Source organism: Hylaeus volcanicus, chromosome 7 (assembly GCF_026283585.1).
Source record: "Hylaeus volcanicus isolate JK05 chromosome 7, UHH_iyHylVolc1.0_haploid, whole genome shotgun sequence".
Taxonomy (NCBI): Eukaryota; Metazoa; Arthropoda; class Insecta; order Hymenoptera; family Colletidae; genus Hylaeus; species Hylaeus volcanicus.
This window is the reverse complement of record NC_071982.1, coordinates 18,732,017-18,753,604: the sequence shown is the minus strand read 5'-3', so window position 1 is coordinate 18,753,604 and position 21,588 is coordinate 18,732,017. Positions and strand designations below refer to the sequence as shown.

General features: G+C 44.8%; 1 protein-coding gene across 2 annotated transcripts in view; it reads right to left on the bottom strand.

Annotated features, from left to right (window-relative positions):
• The window catches only part of LOC128880046 (neprilysin-1-like), an 82,055-nt gene that overhangs the window by 45,882 nt on the left and 14,585 nt on the right, over positions 1–21,588 (bottom strand). For both annotated transcript variants that reach the window (XM_054129708.1, XM_054129707.1), the window contains exon 5: positions 7,578–7,685. In XM_054129708.1, the coding sequence (XP_053985683.1) occupies positions 7,578–7,685 (108 nt within the window). The remainder of the gene's footprint in view (positions 1–7,577; positions 7,686–21,588) is intronic.

The following is a 21,588-nucleotide window of genomic DNA, read 5'->3' as shown; positions in this document are numbered from 1 at the left end:
GATATTGTCCGTGCGGCGCAAGTGTTTGTAACGTTTTCGATTAAGAAAACACGTGCAGAGAATATGTTCCGTACAATGAAAAATGAATTTTGGGCGAATTTGTAAAACGGATCGTGGAAATTTCAATAAATCACTGCGAATGGCTATCGATAACGCGATACGAGTTTATTCGGTTTTAAAATTGGGATACTTTCAACCCCTTCCCCCGCCTCCTATTCGTTCTATCTTCTTTAGATGCTTTTCTGTAATTGCGAAAGCTTTATAGGGCAATTTGTAAAGGTTTTACTCAACTGCGACTGGGAGCAAAACTGTTTACCCCAAGGAGATCCTGTATCTTTTTATTTCGCTAGAAGCTTGATGTTTTTGGGTCTAGCTATCCAATTCCAGCATCAAAAATTGGTGTACTATTTGCTCGAGATCAATAGACCAGCTCGTATGGATCAAGGTAGGAAGGTTGCCCTTTCACGAGAACTGTTGGTTGACTACCCAAATCAATTACGATTATTCTTCGGGGCATGCAATTAGGATTAGTGGTAGGGCTTGCTCGTTTTGTTGGGAAGCAAGTAAATAGTACAATTTGCGTTACGAGCAATTGTTTGGCATCGTTAAACGTTAAACTCGCTTTTGGATCCTTTTCAGGAATACCTGGGTATCGATCAACCTAAATCATTCTGTAGGATACAGAATATAATTGAATACACGAAAGAAAGAGAGCAAAAATATAAAGAATAATTGAACCGACATACTATACAACGTCTAACGCGTGACAAATTATTTTTTCCCGTTACTACCAGCTCAATTCCCTCTCTTCTACGCTCTGAATTGCAGCTACCGAGTCCTGAATGATTAAATAAACAAATAAATCGTCACGGAGCGTCGATACTCGAGGCGTCCTATACACTAGCATGATCCAAGCCGTTCGAACCATAAATTCCAGAGGCTCGCGAGGCATCGAGAACGTAAATCGTCGGGGCTCGGAGGGTATCGATGACGAAGGGTCGATTTTGCCCAGAGGAAGGAGAAGAAAAACCGTTTCAGGCAGGATGGTGTCATCGAATGCAAATCGTCTCCGATAATATGCCACCGAACTGACCGCCCCCTCCAACCCCCTCTCCTGTTGCAGGAAAGGCTGCACACGGTTCGAGAGTGCTTGCCGGCCGGATATCATCCGCGAATCAACCCCGCAAAACCAGCCTTCCCCCCTTTCGACGAAAAAGCCACTGGCTGCGGTCTTTCGGCGGGCGACAAGCTAATCGATCTCTATCGCTCGACACCCTGCCACCCTTCCTATCGCGCGCGCTTTTTCATGAATTTCAATTATGGTAAAGAATTTTTTGCCAAGCGATTTTTGTCACCGTGCCTCGCCACCGGGTTCAAAGCTGATCGCCGACAGACTGCCCCATGGACCATCGAAATTCAGCTGCCCAATTAACCCCTCCGGACCAAATTTATTTTTAATGAGGAGAAAGATGGAGCTCTGGGTCACGGAGAAATAATATTTTATTTTTGACAAGGTCTTCCTGGGATCGAGGGTTGATTTCGATATGAATAGAATTGTTTCGTCGGGAAAATTGGAGCGAAAAAAAAATTTTTTAAAAATCGCGGGGGAGGATTAATAAATATGGAGCGCAAAAGAAATATAAAAAAAACGCGTGGGGGGTTGTAAAAATTCAATTATATTTCTATCAACACGAAAGTAAGAGAAATCCCGTATAGAATATAATAAAAATAAGAGGGTGGCTGTCAGGGGCATACACAGATCTGTGGAACAGGCGTGCCCATATATGTCACTGGGGTGTACGTTAAAGGGTTAAAATCGAGATCCGTCATTCCACGGTCGGATAACGTGTTGCGTTTGGCGTTTGGCGAGGGACGCGTTGATATCGTGGCCAGAAACAGTTTATCGAGGGTGTAGAGTGATATGGGGTGACTGGTACCAATGTTCCACCTCTGTGTCATCCATTAGTCGTCCAGCCCAAAAGGGTAAACTTCTAAAGCAACATTTTTACTCAATCGGAGTAAACTGAGGCTTCTTGAAATCGACTGTTTCCTTTAGTAGAAATAAAAGCTCTATGTAGTCTAATTAAGAGAATTCACAAGTATTTCTGTGAAACATTTAAAGCACCCAATAACTTCACACACTGACTCTCTACGCTAACAGCTCTGCTAATTTAGGAGTTAAGAATTAAATTAGAACTTTCCTCTCTAATAAAGAAACACACACCCGTTACCACTATTTTAAAGTTTTATCCCCACTAAAATCGCCCTTCCGTCTATTCCACTTATCAGGCTTCCTTTCGATGGAAATTAAATGAAATGTTGCTTATCTTTCCAAATGTCCAGCCAGACAAGAACCTTGCCCTAGCCTCCGCGCAACCAAGGGAACGAAGGGGGTACGAGCAATGTTTTCGTCCAAACACGAGCCGTAATCGATACGTAACAAGATTTCGCGAGTCAGTCAAGGACAGGATCGCTATAAATTCCTCGTTCTCGCTCCGTCTCCCTCGGAATCGCAACCGCTGATCGATTTTCTCCGGAACGGAATCGAGTAACTGTGTTTTCCAGGCAAACACGGTTCTCGAAGGGTATCTGGCATCGATTACATAACCGCTATCGATTTCGTTTTAAGAAGCTGACGTGGAATTGAATGATGGGCCGCCTGGGGAATGCCCCTGGCAAAACGATACCGCGCGGCCATACGTTCAACGTTGCATTATGGAGCAATAAGGGGATTCTACTCTTGGAAGTGGACACGAATACCGGCAAAATGTCTCGTTCGCTTCTTTCCTATTGTGAACGTCATCGACGGCTTGGTAGGATCAACGGAGATTTAACGTGGGCGTGATTTCGAATCCTTTGTCGTCGGTAGATTTCAATATTGCAGCCTGGAGAGAGTCTGAGCTGTAAATACCAACTGGAGGATCGCGCTTGGCCTATTTGGGAGGACACCATGTATACTACTGAGAGAAATGGGAAGGTACAGAATGGGGGCAGAATATATTCTGCCTACTATCTTTGCACTGCCACACTTTATAGTCAAGGTAACATGATACTCTATCTAATTGTGCTTCTCATTGGGGGTTGCTTGGACAATTTTGAGAAATAAAATCTAGATTTCAATCCAAAGCTTCTTCGATCGACGCGAGATCAATGTCTGGACTACCGCGACAGTTCCCTAAAATTTTCAAGCGTATTCCTCGACGAAACGAAGCTCGTCCGTGATTAATACGACTGGGCGACGTTTCGGTTCCGATACCTGATTGATTAATCGCATTGTGGGCCGTGCGATATCGGCTCCACGGCAGCCAACATCAGTTCGTTTCTATTCTTAGACCGCCTACATTTACTTTCTGGGTTAGAACGCGCGGTTGTATTGCAATGACGCGAGAGTCCAGCGCTGCGACCACCTTTCATCGCCTTTCCTCCAAGAAATGTGCTTTTCTCCCTCGACACAATAAAATCTCGCATTAATGATCGCAAATAGCGACTAAAAGTGAACAAGTATTCCGTCTATTATTAACAGCAACTATTTTATTCTATATCTACACGTAAAATATTTTGTTACCGTCTTGAATCGTCACATTCTGATCACAAATTCGAGCAAGACACGCTTCGATCTTGTTTCCTCCTAGGAATTTCCTCGTTAACGAGTTCGACGAACGGTCCCGCGGCGCGAAATTGCACCGCAAGACGACAGTCGCGAAATAAATTCGAGCAAGACCGCCCTCTTCCGCCGCGATTAACCCTCTTCCAGCGAAATTAATTTCGAGCGAGTAGGGACGAGTTGCCGACCGAAGAAATTGCTCGAAAATCTCGTAAAATGTCGCAAAGTGTTTCACGGAGATCTATTTTAGAGGCTTAACGAGTATGTGTGCTTTCGCGGGACGGTTGACATTTGGGAAAAAAAGAGCAGTCGAGCGTGAAGCGTGCGACAGAGTTCGAGAGAATTGACCTGCAAAGTGTACGTCGCGAAAAGAGATGCACCGTGTGGTATCGTACAGTCGCAGGTCTTTTGTTGCTTTATTCACTGACTTGTCATGGGACGCTGGCTTATTGACGTGTTCAAGTACTTGCCAATATTTCACGGATCCTTTCACGATTCCTGTAGGTGGTATTTCTTTCGTCCCCTATGGAGAGAGAAAAAACGGTTCTCCTATTGGAACCTTTGGTTCGCTGTATACTTCGTTCAATTATGCTATTGGGAATTTTTAAAGCGATACGTGAAGTTCAAATTGGAATATACATATGAGCGCAACGAGAAAGGATCTGTGCACCCTTCGTTGAAAATGGCCGTTTGTGCTCGATACACAAATTACTGTCCCCGTCCTTTCCACTAAAAATTCCCAACAATCGTTGACGGAAAGACAGTTGCCTCTGACGCTAATCGGTATCGGTGAACGATCTTGTACCCCCGTACTTTTATTTTCCACGACGATCCCTCGTTTCCAGAGCTCGACGGTTCTCGCCGTAATTTCCTCTCATTTTCGACGTCCTTTCATCGTTCCCGGCGTTCCCGCCAGCCGTGATTCTTTTCTTCCACCCCTCCAGCCATCGCCGCCCTCCTCGTCGGGGATTGTTTCGTTCCTCCATCACCACGGCGTACTCTTTTTGCCGCGGCGAAAACGTCTTCCCCGACAGCCGTGCACAATGCGAAAGAGAGAAAAACGGGACAGGCATTAGCGGTTGGGTACCATCGGAGAATGCCCTTTCCTTTTCACCGTGATCCCTCGCCGCGAAGCTTTTCTCCCGCGAACCGTTTCGACAAATTCCTCGTTATTATTTGCGCGATGGAGTCGCACGTCCCTGGGAAACCATTGTCCACGACGCTGCACGCTCGCGGTGTTGCGGCCGCGGAAATGGATGGAGGTTCTCCTCCAGGAATGGCCGAATTTCGAATAACTGGACAATGGTAGCTTGTATTCATTTCATCGCATCGACCCAAGAGTAATTTGGCGTCCTGTGTCTTATGGGGTATTTTATATTTAGAACCAAATAAATTTGAAAATTTGAGAATGCTTGAGATAATTGAATTTAATTTTTTTTTAAGTTCATTCAACTCAATTTATACATATTAAAATGTTAGAATTGTGAAGCTTGCAAAGGTCTCCTCCACATCGGATATCGACTCTAACTTCAAGCTCAAATCTTCACCAAACGAGAAACGTACCAAACGTGTGTATCTCCCTCTCGATATTCGAAATATCTATCCATCCGTGCTCCTTTACTTTCCCTGAACGGTTCTCCATGCGTCTTCGAGATCAGGTTCAGAAAGGAAGTTTTGGCGGAGGGACGCCGAGACGCTCCGCGTCGTTTGAATACGATTTAGCAAATGCGTTCTGCCATTTTCCACCGTTCCGTGCGGCTGCTGTCAGATATCCCTGACAAATCGTGTTCCCGGGGATCGCGTCGAGTGGATACGCGTGTTGCTGAATGCGAACGTTTCCAGCGGTTTCGTTCTCGGACGCAAAGTGGCACAAGTCGACGATGTACGCCGTTCTACTTATACCATTGATAGACGTCCCACAATTACGCTCCATTTCCAGAAGCGTGATTTTCTTAATTATCCAAGTATTTTCGACGATAACAAAATCCTACCAAAACCTTTTTATTTTTATTCGACTATGTAACAAGCTTTCACAGCAAAATTTACCGAGCGTTTCCGAAAAAAAAATCCTACCAAAAGGCTTTTATTGTAATTTCACTATATACCAAGCTTCCACGAAAATCCGCGAATCGCGAAAACCCTGCCTTACATCCCTAACGTCTTTCTGAAGCACGTGATGCGGGCGTCGCGACGCGTCTTCGGTACACAAACGATAACGCGCAGGGAACACGATCGACGACAGGCGATTCGACTTCGATTTTAGTTCGATTCCCCTTCAAAGCTGCCGATTTTATTACCCTAGCGCGTTTCGTGATTTCCTCGCGTATGAATAATCGATTGACTCCGCGCACGGTACTCTCCGCCCATAGGGATAGAAAGAAAGGGTGGAGGAAGAAACAGGGGTGGAAAAGAGGGCAAAGAACGGAGCATCTGCGTCGACGATTGAATATATGAATGAACGCTGCGACGGATGCATTATGGCCACTGTGCAACGTGTCCCGCACGCGACGCAGCACAAAATGCACGTGCAACACGTGCACCCCCGACAAACCCAGGATACTTTAAGAAAGTTTCGGCTCGCCTGCGTCCGTATCGGATTTGGGCAAACCTTATTTGAAATCTGAATAAGGGATGAAAGTAAATTGAATGAGAAGAAGAAATTTGTTGTCGAGAAGTGGTGGTAGTTTCTATTGAAAATCTTGCTGTAATTCGAGTCCCTCGTTTGCCTTTTCAGAGCGAGGAATCTCCGAAGAAGGTGATGAAAACGCAAATAATTGACGAAAGCCTTTCTTTAGAATGAAATACAGTCAGTCCATTAATATTCGTACCCTGTATGTGTATTGCAATAATTTGTATAAATTAAATGACAGCTTTGATGTTTCCAAATAAATGTTTCGTTATTTATATGTACATGAGTAAACTTTACGCATGGATGTATTTATAGTGGAAAATTTATTTGAGAACGTCAAGCCTATCGTTTAGACGAATTTTTTGAATGTATAAAATATAGCAGAAGGGAGTCCCTCCCGAATTTTATTTATTCGTGTTTAATCGTTCCCAACGTATTTCACAATATCACGTCGAGTTTACGGGACGTGGAATGAAATCAGCTTTGTTTGGAACACAAAAGTGGAGGAGGCTGGCAATGAAAGTTTCGACGCGCGACGACGAGTGCTCAATTACGTCTGCGTCTATAGTCTGTTCGGAGAGCCCGTATTCATCGAGTTGAATTTTCCTGCGTTACCTGTACTCTGTGGAACCGTTTATCTGTAATATATCTCGCGCTGCTAAACTTTCCGCCCTCGGGGAACTCGTGAAGTTGAAGGGTAGGCTGAATAGACAGCACGAGGAAGAACACGAGGACCAATAATGTCTTCGAGCCTCGCCACGCTCGTCGAGTGAAGATAAACAACCTAATCGAGCCTCGAATGAATTATTCTAGAAGAATGCCTCGGGGTGCTGTTCCCACTATCCAGGATAGATCTCACTTTGATCGAATGAAAAATAATTGAGACACTTTGTAACAACCCCTAACCTCAATCGATAATTAAAGACCTTCCGGTTTTGGAGAACGTTTAACCCGAAAACTATTTAACCTACGAATATCCAATTTCCTTCTCGTCTCCTTTCTCGACCCAGCGACTCAATTACGCAGAAATGAAACGTTACCTCCAAGGACTCGGAGGGAGTTAAACGCAACAGTTCTCCGGGAAATAATTCAGCGCCGTCGCGGTGGTTTCATTCGCGCTGAGATCGCGTGCAAATCTCGCGGATAAACCGATGACGACGCGTTGCGTCGCCCCGAGGAAACGGCGTCGTTAGCCGCGACGACCCGTCGCGATACTCAGCAACAATGACAGCAATTGTCTCTCCGTGGCATCGCGTATTCGTTTCCGAATGAAAAGTTCCACTCGACCTCCGAACGATCCGCGTAAACCAGACAGGTCTATACCGAGGGGAGAAGTCGACTCACCGGGTGTAAAATTGACGGGTTTCTCCTCGAATTCCAAGCAGTCGCTGTAAAACTGGCCCAGCTTCTCGAACACGCCAACCATGTGACCTGTCTTGTTCGCCAACAGCTCTGAAAATGAATTTCGAACACATTAGTGGCAGGACACGTGCGAAGACACGCGGAGAATTTAATTGTAGATGATTAATAATATCAGGTCGTCCCATAAATTTGTGCCACAGATTGTATTTATATTAAACAAAAAAAAAGTAAATAAATTATAGAAACGATGTAACAGAGGATGATTACATTTTTCCATAACACTTAAATAATTAATTCGAATAACAGAACCCTGGCAGAAGAATCAATGACACAAACTCGTGGAAAGACGAAATAGTAATTACTGTTAATATTAACAGTGGTTTCGCGGGAGAATCCTATTGGTAAATTTATTCTCCTCCCTATAGAATCAGAGCTAGAATGTATGACAGAATAATTTGATTTTGATGCTTTTGTTCTGTACCAAATGTCTGCTGAAATACTGAGGATGCTGGAATGCATTCGTTTGGCTACGTTTTACACGACCTCTCTCGCGTCATGCTTGATTACATTAAATCTTAATTCCTTTTATGGTCGAGTGCTGGGGGAGCACGAGGACGCCCCTAAAACAACGAAGACGCGGACGTAATATCGATTTTGCATCCACGGTGCTCCGAATCGCGTGGATTATTAATCGAATCCAGCGTTGAGCAACATTTTCAGAACAAATACTCTGGGTTCGGTAGAACAATATTCTTCTCCAATAAAAATGACGACGATGAACAATACAACACGAAACGTAAATATTCCAAGTTTATATTTCGAATATACACCTAGAATATTTCTCGCTTTGAAATTGAGGAGAATACGGCTACTTGATATGGTAACGCAACCACGATATTTGCATATTCATAAGTATATGCAGGCTCATAAAAGTATCGAATATATATGCGAATATTTCCGAGTGCTGGCACGCTATGGAATCAACTAAAAATAAATAAAACTCCCACTGCAGTATCCTCCGAACGAAATACTATTATTAAAGAACTCATTCCATCCAACGAACTACGCTTTATTTTCCCAATCACGATTTCAAATAAAATAACTTATCGTCTCGAATAATGTTCCATCCAGCGTGGAGGGTGGTCTATGCCTCAAGCCCTCTGGGAGCTCCGCGCGAGATCAACGATCGAAATCGCGAGAAACTCGATCCACGGACGTTGCTCAAGACGGTGGCCATCGATCGTGGCGAAATTTGCAGAAACGCGTGGTAAAAATGGTCAAGGACCCGTGGAGTGGTAACGATCGCGCGGCGAATATGCGCAATGCAAAGCGTAAAGTAATAAAAGCACACCAAAGTGGAAACGAATAGTAGACGTGGAAGTCGAGGACGTCCCACAGGAGGTCAGCAAAGGCCTCGCGGAAGGCCGGATCGGCCACCCGGCTTTGCCGTACTATAAATATTTCATGTTAATCGATATACGTGCACACGGAAGTGTGTCATGCACGTTGTCCTATGACTCGACACAATGCTCCATATACGAGCTGCGATCGTTCGTCGAACGACCTCGGAGGCCTGGAAAAAGTCGAACCTCGGCGCGTACATGTCGTCTTTCGACCTGTCGCGCTTCTTCGTCTCCTCGCTCGATTCTGGACAGTCGTGTCGGAGATATGGTTCGAAGCGATGGCATCTTTGGAAATTAATTCCGAGGAAAGGAATGCTGGTCCCGGCCTTTCCTTTCGTAGGCTAGTAGTACGGACCACAAGGAGTCAGACAAATTTAGGATAATCGTACGGCAGTCTGTGACTTCGAAGGTGTTTTGAGAGACCTATGTAAATTTAGAGCGATCAGAGGTTTAGGGGTGAGCATGTCGAAATTTTCTCGAGCACGGTCAGTCTAGAAGGCTCTAGTTTTAGCCTGAAGTTGTAGAAAATGAAATTGGAACAGACTCGGAATTAATTTCCAAAGAAGACTCCATTTCGTGGAGCCATTTCACTCATGTCTCCTTAAAGCAAGATAAGTCGCGATATGCACGCGCATCATGGTTCAAATTCAGTTAGCCCGCGTTGCAGCAGCCGTGATTTATTCGGCCGAGTAAAGAAATTCCGCGAGCATCCTCCATCCCCGTTATACGATCTGTTTTACGGCCTGTTCCTCCACCGGCGCGGTGTAAATTTTCATTCTTGCCCGTGGTGCGCGCTCCAATAAAATAAGAAATGGTCTTTTGAGCCGCTTCGATAGCCACCGTCGGTATTTTAATAGCCTGCGGCGTGACACGTCTGCTGAAGCACGGAGGAAATTTCATTGGATCTATTTCGGTGCAGTGTCACCCCCTTCGGTCGCTTTTAGCGACGTTCAAACGAACCCTTGCCATTTTGGCGAGCTGAATGGCGGAGTCGCCGTTATATTTGGCCCCGGCGATGATCCCGGTCGAGTTTCCCGCGTCGATATTTTTACAGAGACGCGAATCCGTGATTTGTGCTCTCGGTCGTAACACGGGAACATTTCCAGGGAGAATATATTTTCCCCTCGACGTTCGCCGCGAGTGTTTGACGACCGACGGAGATAAAAATTGCGAAGGAATAGCGATACGAGAGCGAGGTTTGTCTAATGTCTTTATGCCGGAGCATTTTAAATGCGCTGTCACGAACACAGGTTTATTCGTGGGTTCGGTGCGCTGGTTTCTCGTATAGTGGGCGCATTGTGCGGGCAGGGTTTACGTAACATTGATTTTCGCGAGGTTTTAAGATATTATGTCGATAGATTGTTGCGGATGATTATTTTCTATCCTTCTTACATTTAGAGATAGTGGTACCACCTAGACGGTTAGTTAGTTTTAGATGTAATTTAACGGAAATGAGAAAATTCGAAAAAAATTCGGTCAGAGCGTTTTTAGGATTTGAGGGGTTAAAAGTTAGTATATTTTTTTAGGGTCATAGTAGATGACCGTCCCGGTTATACTCGCGTAAGTTTCTTTAAGCTTCCAGTTTGGACACAGCTGGCATTAAACATGAGTCGAGTATCCATAAATAGAAATACCCAAATCAAATTGACCCTCTCGGTAATTCTACCGCTATCGTGCAGAATCCTGACGCGAGACCTAAATAAAATACGCGAGGAACGTTTCGCCACACGAAACAACATGCAAGAAGAATCGCAGAGTTTGCCACGAGCAGCAAACATAGGCGAACGCTGGCGAAGAATACAACAGTATGACGTGCAAAGAATGCGGCATGACGCGATAAAACAAAAGAAGTTACATCCCTCTGAAATTGTTCTCCCAGGCCGCGGGATCTATAGGAGAGGCTTCATCTTGATTGATCGCCGCGCGTGGCGAGGCAACGTGGGTTGCGTTTAATCAATCAATGCGATTCGCCGATTATTCGAGCCCGCATCGATGCTTCCAATTTTCCACGGCAATGGGATTATCCCGTGTAGCCTTTCCCCGTCGAATCGCAGCGATCGACAACAGTTACGCGCTGTTTCGCGAGTAAACCAAACCGACCGTGCGATGAAAGCAACCTTTAGAGCGATCTCCATGCTATTCACTGACTTAGAATCGTGAAATCGAGAGCTGAATAATTTTCATTTTCCCATTTTATTTCGGTTCTATAAGAAACGAAATACTCTCTTCGGACGTCAGAGGGAATGTAATATCGTTAGACGGAAACATTGCGGAAAGAATAAGATTGTACAGAGCTCCGAAATTATTTCTTACATATTTTTAGAGAACTAACCCAGAACTAACCGAGATTTAACCGAGACATTAAATATTGTAGATTTGTTGCGTGAAACCTAATGGTGACTGAGAGTCAGCTCTCGAGTGCAAAGGGTTAATATCACGTAATTCATGTTTCTATTATTCACTCGTCGGCCACCGCAATCTACATATTTCTGTTGAAGGCGTTTCGGATTTCCATTCGAGCGGAACCGCGAGACGCGAAAGTGACGACAAAGGAAGGAGGGGGCGCCAACGAAAGAACCGACCACCGTGGACTTCCGGCGGTACTTTGGTCTCGGTGCACGAGTGGCCGCGAAACTCGCCTCGAAACACCGCGTAACGAGTTTGCAGATAGCGATTTCGACCCATTTTGCGTGTCCGGTTGCTTTATTCGCGACCCAGCTTCTGCCTGTCTTTCCATCGTCTCGCCTTCTTCCGGTTTGCTGGATGGTTTCGAGGCAAAAACGACCCCGAAAGAATTGGAGCGAGTCGATCGCTGTTTGAAACAATAATAGTCGTTCGCGACAGACTTGGACATTGTTCGAGTGAAACGTCGAATAAACTCCCCTTTCGTTAGTATTCGAATTCGTTTCTTGGGATAAGCTATGCTGGGAGTAATCCGAAGTAGTTCTTTAATCATGAAACTTTTCTAAAATTAAAAAAAATGCAGGTTAGTTTCCGGTTAGTTCTCGGTTAGTTCTCGGTTAGGTCTCGGTTAGGTCCCGGTTAAGTCTCGGGAGCTTTTTTACACGGCTTTATCTAAGGTAAATAAAAGTACAAATGGATTTCCTTATTCGTCTACGTAGGTTCCTCAAACAGAAATATGTCCACTGTGTCTCATTGGTCGTAAGTAATAAAAGTAATGTATAAAAAATTCCGCAAAGCGATTCAAAGTCGTGCTACGCTGCAACCGTGATAAATTGCAGTGTAAGGAAGAACGTCACTTTCGGTGGTATCGCACGTCGAGCATTATTCGAATAAAAGTTCGCCCAAGTTTCAGACGGAAACAAGCGGAACGCGTTTTCGCCCAACGAGTTTTCAGCCGTCGGCGAAGTCGTCCACGATTGAATTTCCCAGCTTTTCTAGACAGCTGCGGTGCCCAGCCACGCGAAATCAAAACTTTTAGCAATCGAATGATCGTTAAGACGTCGCGCTTAAGAAGCTCTAAACGCGATCCCGTGAATCCAATTTGCGTGCGAAAGAAAAATTGCCGAACAAAACCGACGCGGACGAGCTCGCCGGGAAGTTGCCGCCTCGTTTCGCGACGAATCAAAAAAGATTCGTCGGGAACTTGCCGCGACCATGGCAACCTCGGGACGAGCAACTTCTCGCGGCACTCTGGCGAATTAATTAAAAGCTGAGTTTATCGAATACTTGCGGCAACTTTCGCCATTCGATCGGACTCGGTTTCCGTCTCGGAGTCGTCGGTTCGAAAAATCTTATTGAAAAATCTCCGGTAAAAGGAATCATAATTTATTTCGTGTTTTGTTTTAGCAGCTTTTTTCAGGTTAAATTTAGAGGACTTCGAAATAGATAGACATTTAAATTCCTGCTGGAACCAAGTGACACGAGTACCGAAGGGTTCGTGTGGAATATTTGGAGTACCATGATATGTAATAAATTATCGTTTGGCACGTGGAATACGGTTGAAATATGAGAGACCAACTCTGTCGCCAATTAGTTGGAATAATCGATGGGCTACCGTGCGTGGTTCCACTTTAATGAATTACTATTGGCAGCCTGGACTGATTCTCTCCCGGTTACCATCCTTATTCGAGTAACTTTAGTTTTAAGTAAATGTAACTAATTTACTTTAACCTTCTGCTTTGAATTTAGCAATCTTTCGAGAATGTTTTAACCTAGGAATGATATGGAAATGACCAAAAAGGGTAAGAAGGGAGAGTTCTAAATTCGTCCTGAACTGTTTGTTCGCGTGTCTGCAAGCAACGGGGGCACTCGACTCTTTCCATTTAAATGATGCACCCCGTATGTTGCGAGTGTTGAAAAGGAACGACAAACACTCATCCAGACCTAGAAACGGTTGATCGTCGCGCATGTGTTCTCGTCTTCGTTGAACCCCGACGACGAAGCCTTAGACGTCAGGGAAATTTACGTAAGAAGAAAGAAGGGGGTTGCAAACTTGATTAATCCGGCCAGTTTAATGGGTCAAGTTCGCCACGCGTTACGAGTACAACAATCCCTCTTTGGTATGTCCACGTCCCGCGAATACAAAATAAAGACGACCCAACGAGCAGTTTTCGTAACAAAAATTACGAATACTTTCTCCAAACAAAATTTTCAGTCCATCGGCTCTTAAGCCTCCCGGCTCCCTCTGAGAGGAAGAGGTTTCGTGATAGTAATTCTCAATCCTATCCGTGGTTGCTCCCTTTTCTCGTTAAAGGATCTTGCACACACTCTTTAGCAACCCACCCCTCGTCTGCAAAACATGGCTAAGTCAATTTAGTATTGTTTGCCGCGCCCAGAAAAGTTTAACGAACCTGTCCTGTTTGTTTTTCACCCCTTCCCAAGCTATTCCTTCTGATTAAGCGAGAAAGTTGGTTCGTTTATTCGCCGCTTTCGTGCTCGGTTGCGCGCGAGCCAGATCCATCTCTGTACACGGACGCACGTCCGACCATCGCACTGACTAACCGCAAATTCGATAATCTCTCGGGCCCCAACTGAAATTAGCTTCATCGCTGCAGCTCGACTGATCTATTTCGACCTCGTCTAGACGCGGTATTTTTTGTCCACGAATTACTATCGCATCCACCGCGGAAATATCTCCGATTGAAAAGAAAGCAAGGATAAGGAGCGGAAAAGTTAGCAATTTCCGTCCTCGATCAATTTACCATGCGTTTTACGTCCGGACTATTTCCTTGAACGCGAGTAAATCGAAACTCGAGGCGACGTTTCCCTCTGGAAGTGGTGTTCAATCTCATTCAGTCACACTTTGGACGTTTCCTGAAGCTATAATACTAATACACACTCGGTTCCATAAGTATTCGTACCCTCTGTGTCTATTGAAGAAATTTGTCTAAATTAAACGATAGTTTTGATGTCTCCAAATACGTATTTATAACGAAACATTCGTGTGGAAACATCAAACTTGACATTTAATTTAGACAAATTTCTTCAAATAGACATAGGAGGTACGAATACTTATGGTACTGTACTCTCCATTCCTTTTACGGAGGTTCCTCAAAACACTATCACAAGTGGTTCGCCCCATTTAACTCTTCCCTGCAGAGTCCTGAAAAAACAGTTTCAGCTGTCAGAATAACACCAAAGTTTTCATAGTATCCATGCCCTCTAGTGCCATAAATCCCACAATCTCCACAAGGAGAATTATTCTTCCAGCTTCGGTCGATTAAATAAAGGAATAACCAGGATAAACATTGCCAGCGACTAATCCGTAAAGAACGAGCGAGGGTGGTGCACGTTTGCGCGGGACTAGGGGCGGTTTTAAGTGGAGCTTTCACGGTAACGTTCGCATTAAGTCGCCCTCGTCGAGGACAGATCCGGCCAACGACGACGGTGCTCGCATTCCTCTCATTTTCCGCGCGACGCGTTCCCGGCACACGCGAGGCGAGCCCATCGTCCCATCGCGCGGGCTCCTTGCTACGTTAAAATTGGGACACGACTATCGCACGAGCTTGCCGTGCCTCGGACGCTTTCGAGCTTTGTGAACACAGTCGGAATTTAAACGGCCCCATCCGGTCGTTACGCGCGTTTTTATTGCGGTTACCGCATTAATATTTGCGACGAGACACTCCGCAGCGAGCTTCCCAACGCGTTCGGACACCATTCGAGAGACCTCAAAGCCAGTGGAATTTCGAAGGAGGTGGTTTGAGACACGGGGAAACATAGATGGTGGACCAAAAGTGGGAAGGATTCGTTGGGATCAAACGAGAGACATGAGAATAGATAGATGAAGTCGTGCTTGACCCTTTCAGACCTGGTGTCCAGAGTCGAGGACACAAAATTTAAAAATTACCGACGCTCGAGTTTAGAACGAATGTCCTTAAAAAATCAATACTAATTCAATACTAATTTTAGTCCAAGTTAACCCCAAAAATTAAATTACATTAGTACGAGAAGAAAAAATAATTCAGGTCTGAAAGGGTTAATGGAATTTGTGGGAAATGTGTTTCGAGAAATTATTCACAAAACAGTAGTTTAATCTTTCTCGTCAGGTCTCTAGGTTCAGAACGGTTGTGAATCATCGAGCGTCCGCTAAATATTCCACGCAGCCAATTGGTCGCAAATAGTTCGCCTCGAGGTAGAGGCGATAGCTGTTTCGAGTACACCAGTGGCCATCAATAACGTTCGTGCTTGGGTAAACACAGTACAACGTAGGATACGCCGCGGTGTCGGGTAGTTCCTTGACTCGCGTCAGGACAATTAGCAAACTGACGCGAGGCCAGGATATCGTCCATCCGCGAGCCACGCATGTTACCCTATCGCTGGTGTGTCGATTGATTGTCCAAATCCTTGTTGACGATTCAGATTGGCGAATGGCAAACGAGGTCGTGTTGTACGTCCAAATTGCCTTAGTGGTACAATCCAACTTCTCGATTCTAGTCTTTAGCGAGTAGTCTGTACTTTATGTTGAGGTATGAAGAGCAATCACACAAAATTTTACCCAAATTGGAGCAAGATTGTGGGAGCTATAAAGAAATAAATACAGACGTACTTTTCTACTCAGAATTCGATGATGATAGCCTCGATATCTCGGTAAACAAGGTGGAAGCAAAAGGTAGAAGATGTCAGGTCTCGCTACTTAACGCTCGCGACTTTTTCTCCCTTTCACCCGCACGATTCGCGAACCATTAAAAATTCCAAAAATCAAAGTCCCCATCTCCCTGAAACTTCTCTGTCCCGGTATCTTCCCTTAAACGTTCCATCAACCCGGAATCACTCTCCGTGGCGGAATAGCGTGGGATGGAAACGTAATTAGAAACTTGTAGCGCCGTACCTTAACAGCAACGGCAAAAAGGAAATTTGGAAACTTTCGGCGCGCATGTAAATTCCCTGTAGTAATGAATGTTGGCGTCACAACGGCGTGAAGCTGGAAACGGGTTATAAAATCGACGCGGGCGTACAGCGCGAGTTGTCGCGACGTCGCGTGGTCGAAGTAAACGCTGAAAGAAACGCGGAAAGGGGTGGCTTGGGAGGGGAGTGCAATTTTCTCCGGTAATTCGAGAAATTTATTGTTGCGAACTATTAAGACTCGACTCTGGGACGAGGTGAGTTTCAAGGACCATCGAACGGGAGGCTAATTAGAGGAGTTCTCTTCATTGCTCGAAGCTGGGCCACCGAAACGAACACTGGCCTGTTTGCACCGCCTCCAGGGGCGGACTACAGATATTTATCTTCGAATCCTTGAGAATCACGTCGCCCCTCGACGATCGCCTACTTTCTGAAGTGAAAGCGAAGTCCCTGCTACAAATAATGTACCTATTTCAAAATAATCTAAAGCGGATAGAGAAGCGCGATAACGTTCAATAAATTAAATTTAAATTATCAACCACCCGTGGACGCCCACGGTAAAAGCGAGAATACTGTTTGACCGACGCAACATCCGTTATCTGAAATATAATCTCTCAATTTCACCCAGCACTGCGGAAGCGCGATAAAACGCATGCAGTGAGGTGCAAAGTATTTCGGATCGTGGATAAACACGTGCGAAATTAAAAATCAAAATAAACAGGAGCGTTGCGGTAACAAGGTGTCCCCCATCCGTTAATTTGAATGCGCGGAAGTTCGGCAAATACCATCAGCCGAAGCACCCGAAGGGATGCGCGAGTGTACGAAAAACTAGCGCAAACCTTATTGGCGAGATTAAGCTCTGGTGCGGTACGCGTTAGCATGAACTTCGGAGTTGAAGTAGATCGCGTCGCGTAAATAAGATGCAACGCGATAGGGTAGCTCTCCCCACTTTTATTCCACACCCCTGATAACGGGACGATTGTTGCGAGGGTAGTACCCGGACCGAGCAGACACTCGACGATAGAAGTAATTATAGTTTTATAACAGTAAAATGTTCTCGGATAGATAGCATGCACGGCACAATGGCGATCTTACGCGTTGTATAGCGACGCTGGACGACCAGTTTCTCGCCTTTTTTCGCGGCTCTTTTTGCGGGAAAAGTTTCGATAACACGGATTCATGGAGTCGAGTTTCCCAAGGAAGTTCCCGCCATTGAGATCATAAACGAAACTTAGCCGCGAACGGTGACGGTCGCCGCGAGAGCTTTACTTAAAACTCTCGTTCCATGGATAACGATCAACAACGAAACTGCGTGTGTAACGGGAAATTACCGTGGAGAACTCGTCGTGGTAATCCTAATTACTTGAATTCCGCTTCTCGCGAGGACCGGCTTAACTCTTCGTAGGATGGTGGTCAGGTCGGGTATACGGGAAGTGTCCGTTTCAGTGTAGCGGTTGGCAACAGTGAGAGGCGGTTTCAACAATTTGCATTTTACAGGGATGACATGGCTGTGCTTGCTAATCAGTGTCCCCTTCGAGAATTGCAGGAGTCTGGGACCTTTGGAGATTGTTCTAATTTACTATTTACTGTTTATATCTTAAATTGTTTTAATTTATTATTTTCTTCTCGTACTAATGTAATTGGATTTTTAGGACGAACTTGGACTAAAGTATGGAAAAAATAAATGAGAAAATTCTAGTAGTATAGTTTTCGAGAAAACCTGGTCTCTTTGAAAAGGTTAACACGTTATACAAAATTTCTACAGCTAGCGAACGTACGCTAGAAAAACGATTCGAGCACAGGAGTTAAAGTAAATTTGCATACAAAACGTGCATATGATTGTAGATTATTTCCCGGCCACTTCAGTCAACGTATAAAATGTTCGCGGCTCGGTCGCCACTAATTACGAGAAAGTAAATCGGAAATTCGACGCGAACGAGATTAAAGTCGCCGTGAGATGGAAAAATATTTGAGGCTGGCACTGCTGGCGAATAAAGGGTCGAAGCTTTCAGGTCGGTGTGTGTATACTTCGTTTTAATACGAGTCGGAGGGGCGTTAAAGTTCTTCGTACTGTACTCTTTCGTCGGTCGTTTCGGCAATGAAACTGCGCTGCGAACCTGCTACGTCTGCTATCTACTTTTTCTTTTCTCGTTTTCCCTGTGATATCGTCACGTTTGAGACCCTGAGAAACGACACTGGAAGCTGAATTTCAAATCCCTTCCACGACGTATTGGGTTATATAAGACCACCCCTGTTTCTCCTTTGCTCGTCCGGATGCAAAGTGTTTCGAATAATTAGCAACTTGTTCAAGGCGGCTGGACAGTAATCTCTCGCCACGGTCTCGAGCATTTCGCCAGCGTCGAATCGCTTTACGGCCATCGAGACCGCGTTAAGAGTCACTTTCTCTCCCCTTCGATCGGATAAGTGTACCATAAGGTAATTTCCAACCGTGACGTCTTAATTGCAAGGTCGTTAGGTGAGGTTCTGCTAATTAACCGAACGGACGGAACCCGCGGAAAGAGCGCGGAAGATTAACCCCGACCGCGACTCGAAAAGTTTGCTTCCGGGGACCAGGGCTTTTAATATCGTCCTTTTCGCGGGTACGCGTCACGCCGTGGCCATTATGTCCGCGTACATTACCGCGACGTTACGTTAAAATAATACCCATTCTGGTCTGGGTTGGGTACGGCTCGTAAAAAGACCCGACGCTAACCCAGCCAGGCTGTTTAAATGAGAACGGATAAATGTCGGAGTTCTTTACGATTACGCAAAATATTAACAGAGCTGATTGCGTCGTATTAAGTTAGTACCGTGTTGCAGAATTGGAGCAGCGCATTATCGAGAAGATGCTGAGAACGGAGATAGAATTGAATATAAAAGACAAGAATAGTGGATTGATTCCTTTTTTATTAGGAAAGCTATAGCGGACGTTTATTTACCTTTTTAGTGTCGAATTTACAGTCAGCCCCTTTGAGCTTGAATCGAAGCATTTTTAACATTTTCTCCAACCGAGCAGTGCACACCGAGGAGTGAAGCAAGAAGCTGCAAGGGGGATGATGGAGCGTTACGACGTCTCCTTGAATAAAACATATTCCTTATCAGGGAATGTTTTATACGAACTTCAGTCCATGAGTAACGAGAGTATCCGTCTTCATTTAAACGACCCACCGTTTGAGAACAAGTGAAACATCGAACCAGATAATAAACAAGACGTCCTACGAAGGATATCTCTAAGAAGGAAAAGCTTCGAAGGAGATTCTCCAGAGAACAGACAGTTCAGAGGAAATTGGCGCGGTAAATCCCGAGCTGGCATCGAGGCTAATCCCTACAAGACGGATCGAACGAAAAAAGAGTATATGCATAGGACGTGGACAGTGGCCAAATGAGACCTTCTAAGAAGATAGGTAAAAAAATATCTTGGCGCCAAATGTCCCGGCCAGGAACACAGGAGACGGAAAGATTCGTAAACTCCTGCCAACCCTTCCCTTGTTTGCTACTGACCCTTCTCCAACAGTTCTTCTTCCTCTCACCCTCCTCGACCAGAACGTACAACTTTGCAAGAGAATTTTTTTAGGAAGAATCGACCAGTCAGCGCGGCTCTATTTTCATGGAAAGAAAATTCTTTGGAATAAAGTTTTTTTTGAGGGTAGAAAAAATAAATACTGTTCGTGACAGTAAAAATATTCACGGGCTTCTCGTAACTAATCCAACGGTATATATTCTAGTCCGTTATTTGTTCTGGATTCTGTGTTTGCTCGCTCTCAATGTCTTTATCGAACCTATCGTTTAATTTAGACAGAGTTTTCTTAATAGATACAGAAGCTACGAATCTATGGTTCTTTTCTAGTTTGTACTCTTTACATGGTACTACGAGAAAAAAATTGCATGCGAACTTTAGGGGGTGATAAAAAATTAATACGTACACAGTATTTAATAGTTACGTATTTGTCTGGTCTTCTATCGAGGGAAACGGTGCATGCTACTGTTGGCCTAATCTCGACGTTAATCTTCGTTCGATTTAGGAGGTCGAGTGGCTGACGTCCGCGCGAAAAAGTGAGCAGAGTAAGCGATGAATTATTACGCGACGCGTCCATGTGTCGCTGCTTTGGGTACATGACATGTTTTTCATACACTTCAGCCCTGTAAATCTCCATCTTCCCGGCCCCTTTCTTCTTTTCATTCAACCTAAGTCGCAAAGGGGGAGCGTTGGGAAACAGACCGGCGCGATTCCTTTTGCTTAAGAGACATCCCTTTCCGTATAATAAATTTCTCTTACGCTTTTCTGAAGGTACACGCACCGTATTGTACCACAATTTAACCCCTTGAAATAATACTCCTTTCATCTCCTCTTCTAAACTCTGTCGCCAATCTAGCTTAAAAGAGGTACGAAAATTCGAGGGAGTTCAAGGAAACACTTGCTCCTCGTCTTCAGGAAACTTTCCAACCGAAACGATACACGGAAACTTCCCTCTCTATTAGAGGTCGCAGCTGTTGCTCGCGCGAAATTATTTAACCAGGTTCGACGATCACTTCCCAGCCGAAGACAACGTCTCGGTTTGGAAAGCGTTCCTCGACTTCTCGAGATAACCAAGCGAAACGCTTTCCACCCTGGGCGCAGAGAGAAGAATAGGAACAGACAAAACAGGGGTAAGTTTTTCGAGATGTTTTGGCGGTGTGTACGAGTTGTTCTTCAGCCCTTGCGTCAGCGCACCGTGACGTATGCACGTCCAGCACTTTTAATCGCGTATGACCTACTTACCCCCCCACCCACCCCCCGTCCCGCCGTTCTGGCTCGTCTTCTGTTTACTCGGACGCAGTTGCAGCTGAATACACTGCGAATTTCGATAACACGACCCTGAACGTCTCCCGCCTAATTCGATGATCATCCCTCAACAACATCAACAGGGTACAAAGATATATACGGAGGGTAATCGATATAAAAGTATCCATTTCCCAGTGAAAATACCAGTAACCCTTTACGTTCCTGCGTCGAGTGTGATTCGACATTCTTTCGTGTCCGATAGTGAAAGAAATTGTTTCAAGAGATATCATATACTTGAAAATTATAATACAAAAAAAAAGTGAGAATAAAACTGGTGTTCGAGTTAATTTGTTTCTTTCTGTATTTATTTAAATTTCACATAAAAGACTTGAAAGCGTTGGGAGCTACTTGTAACGAAGTTGATATATAATTCGAGGTGCAAAGGGTCAAAGCCTTCTACGGTAACCCTTACCCTTAGAAGAGCACTTTAACATTTTACCTCTGAATTCTCCCCACCTGTGAC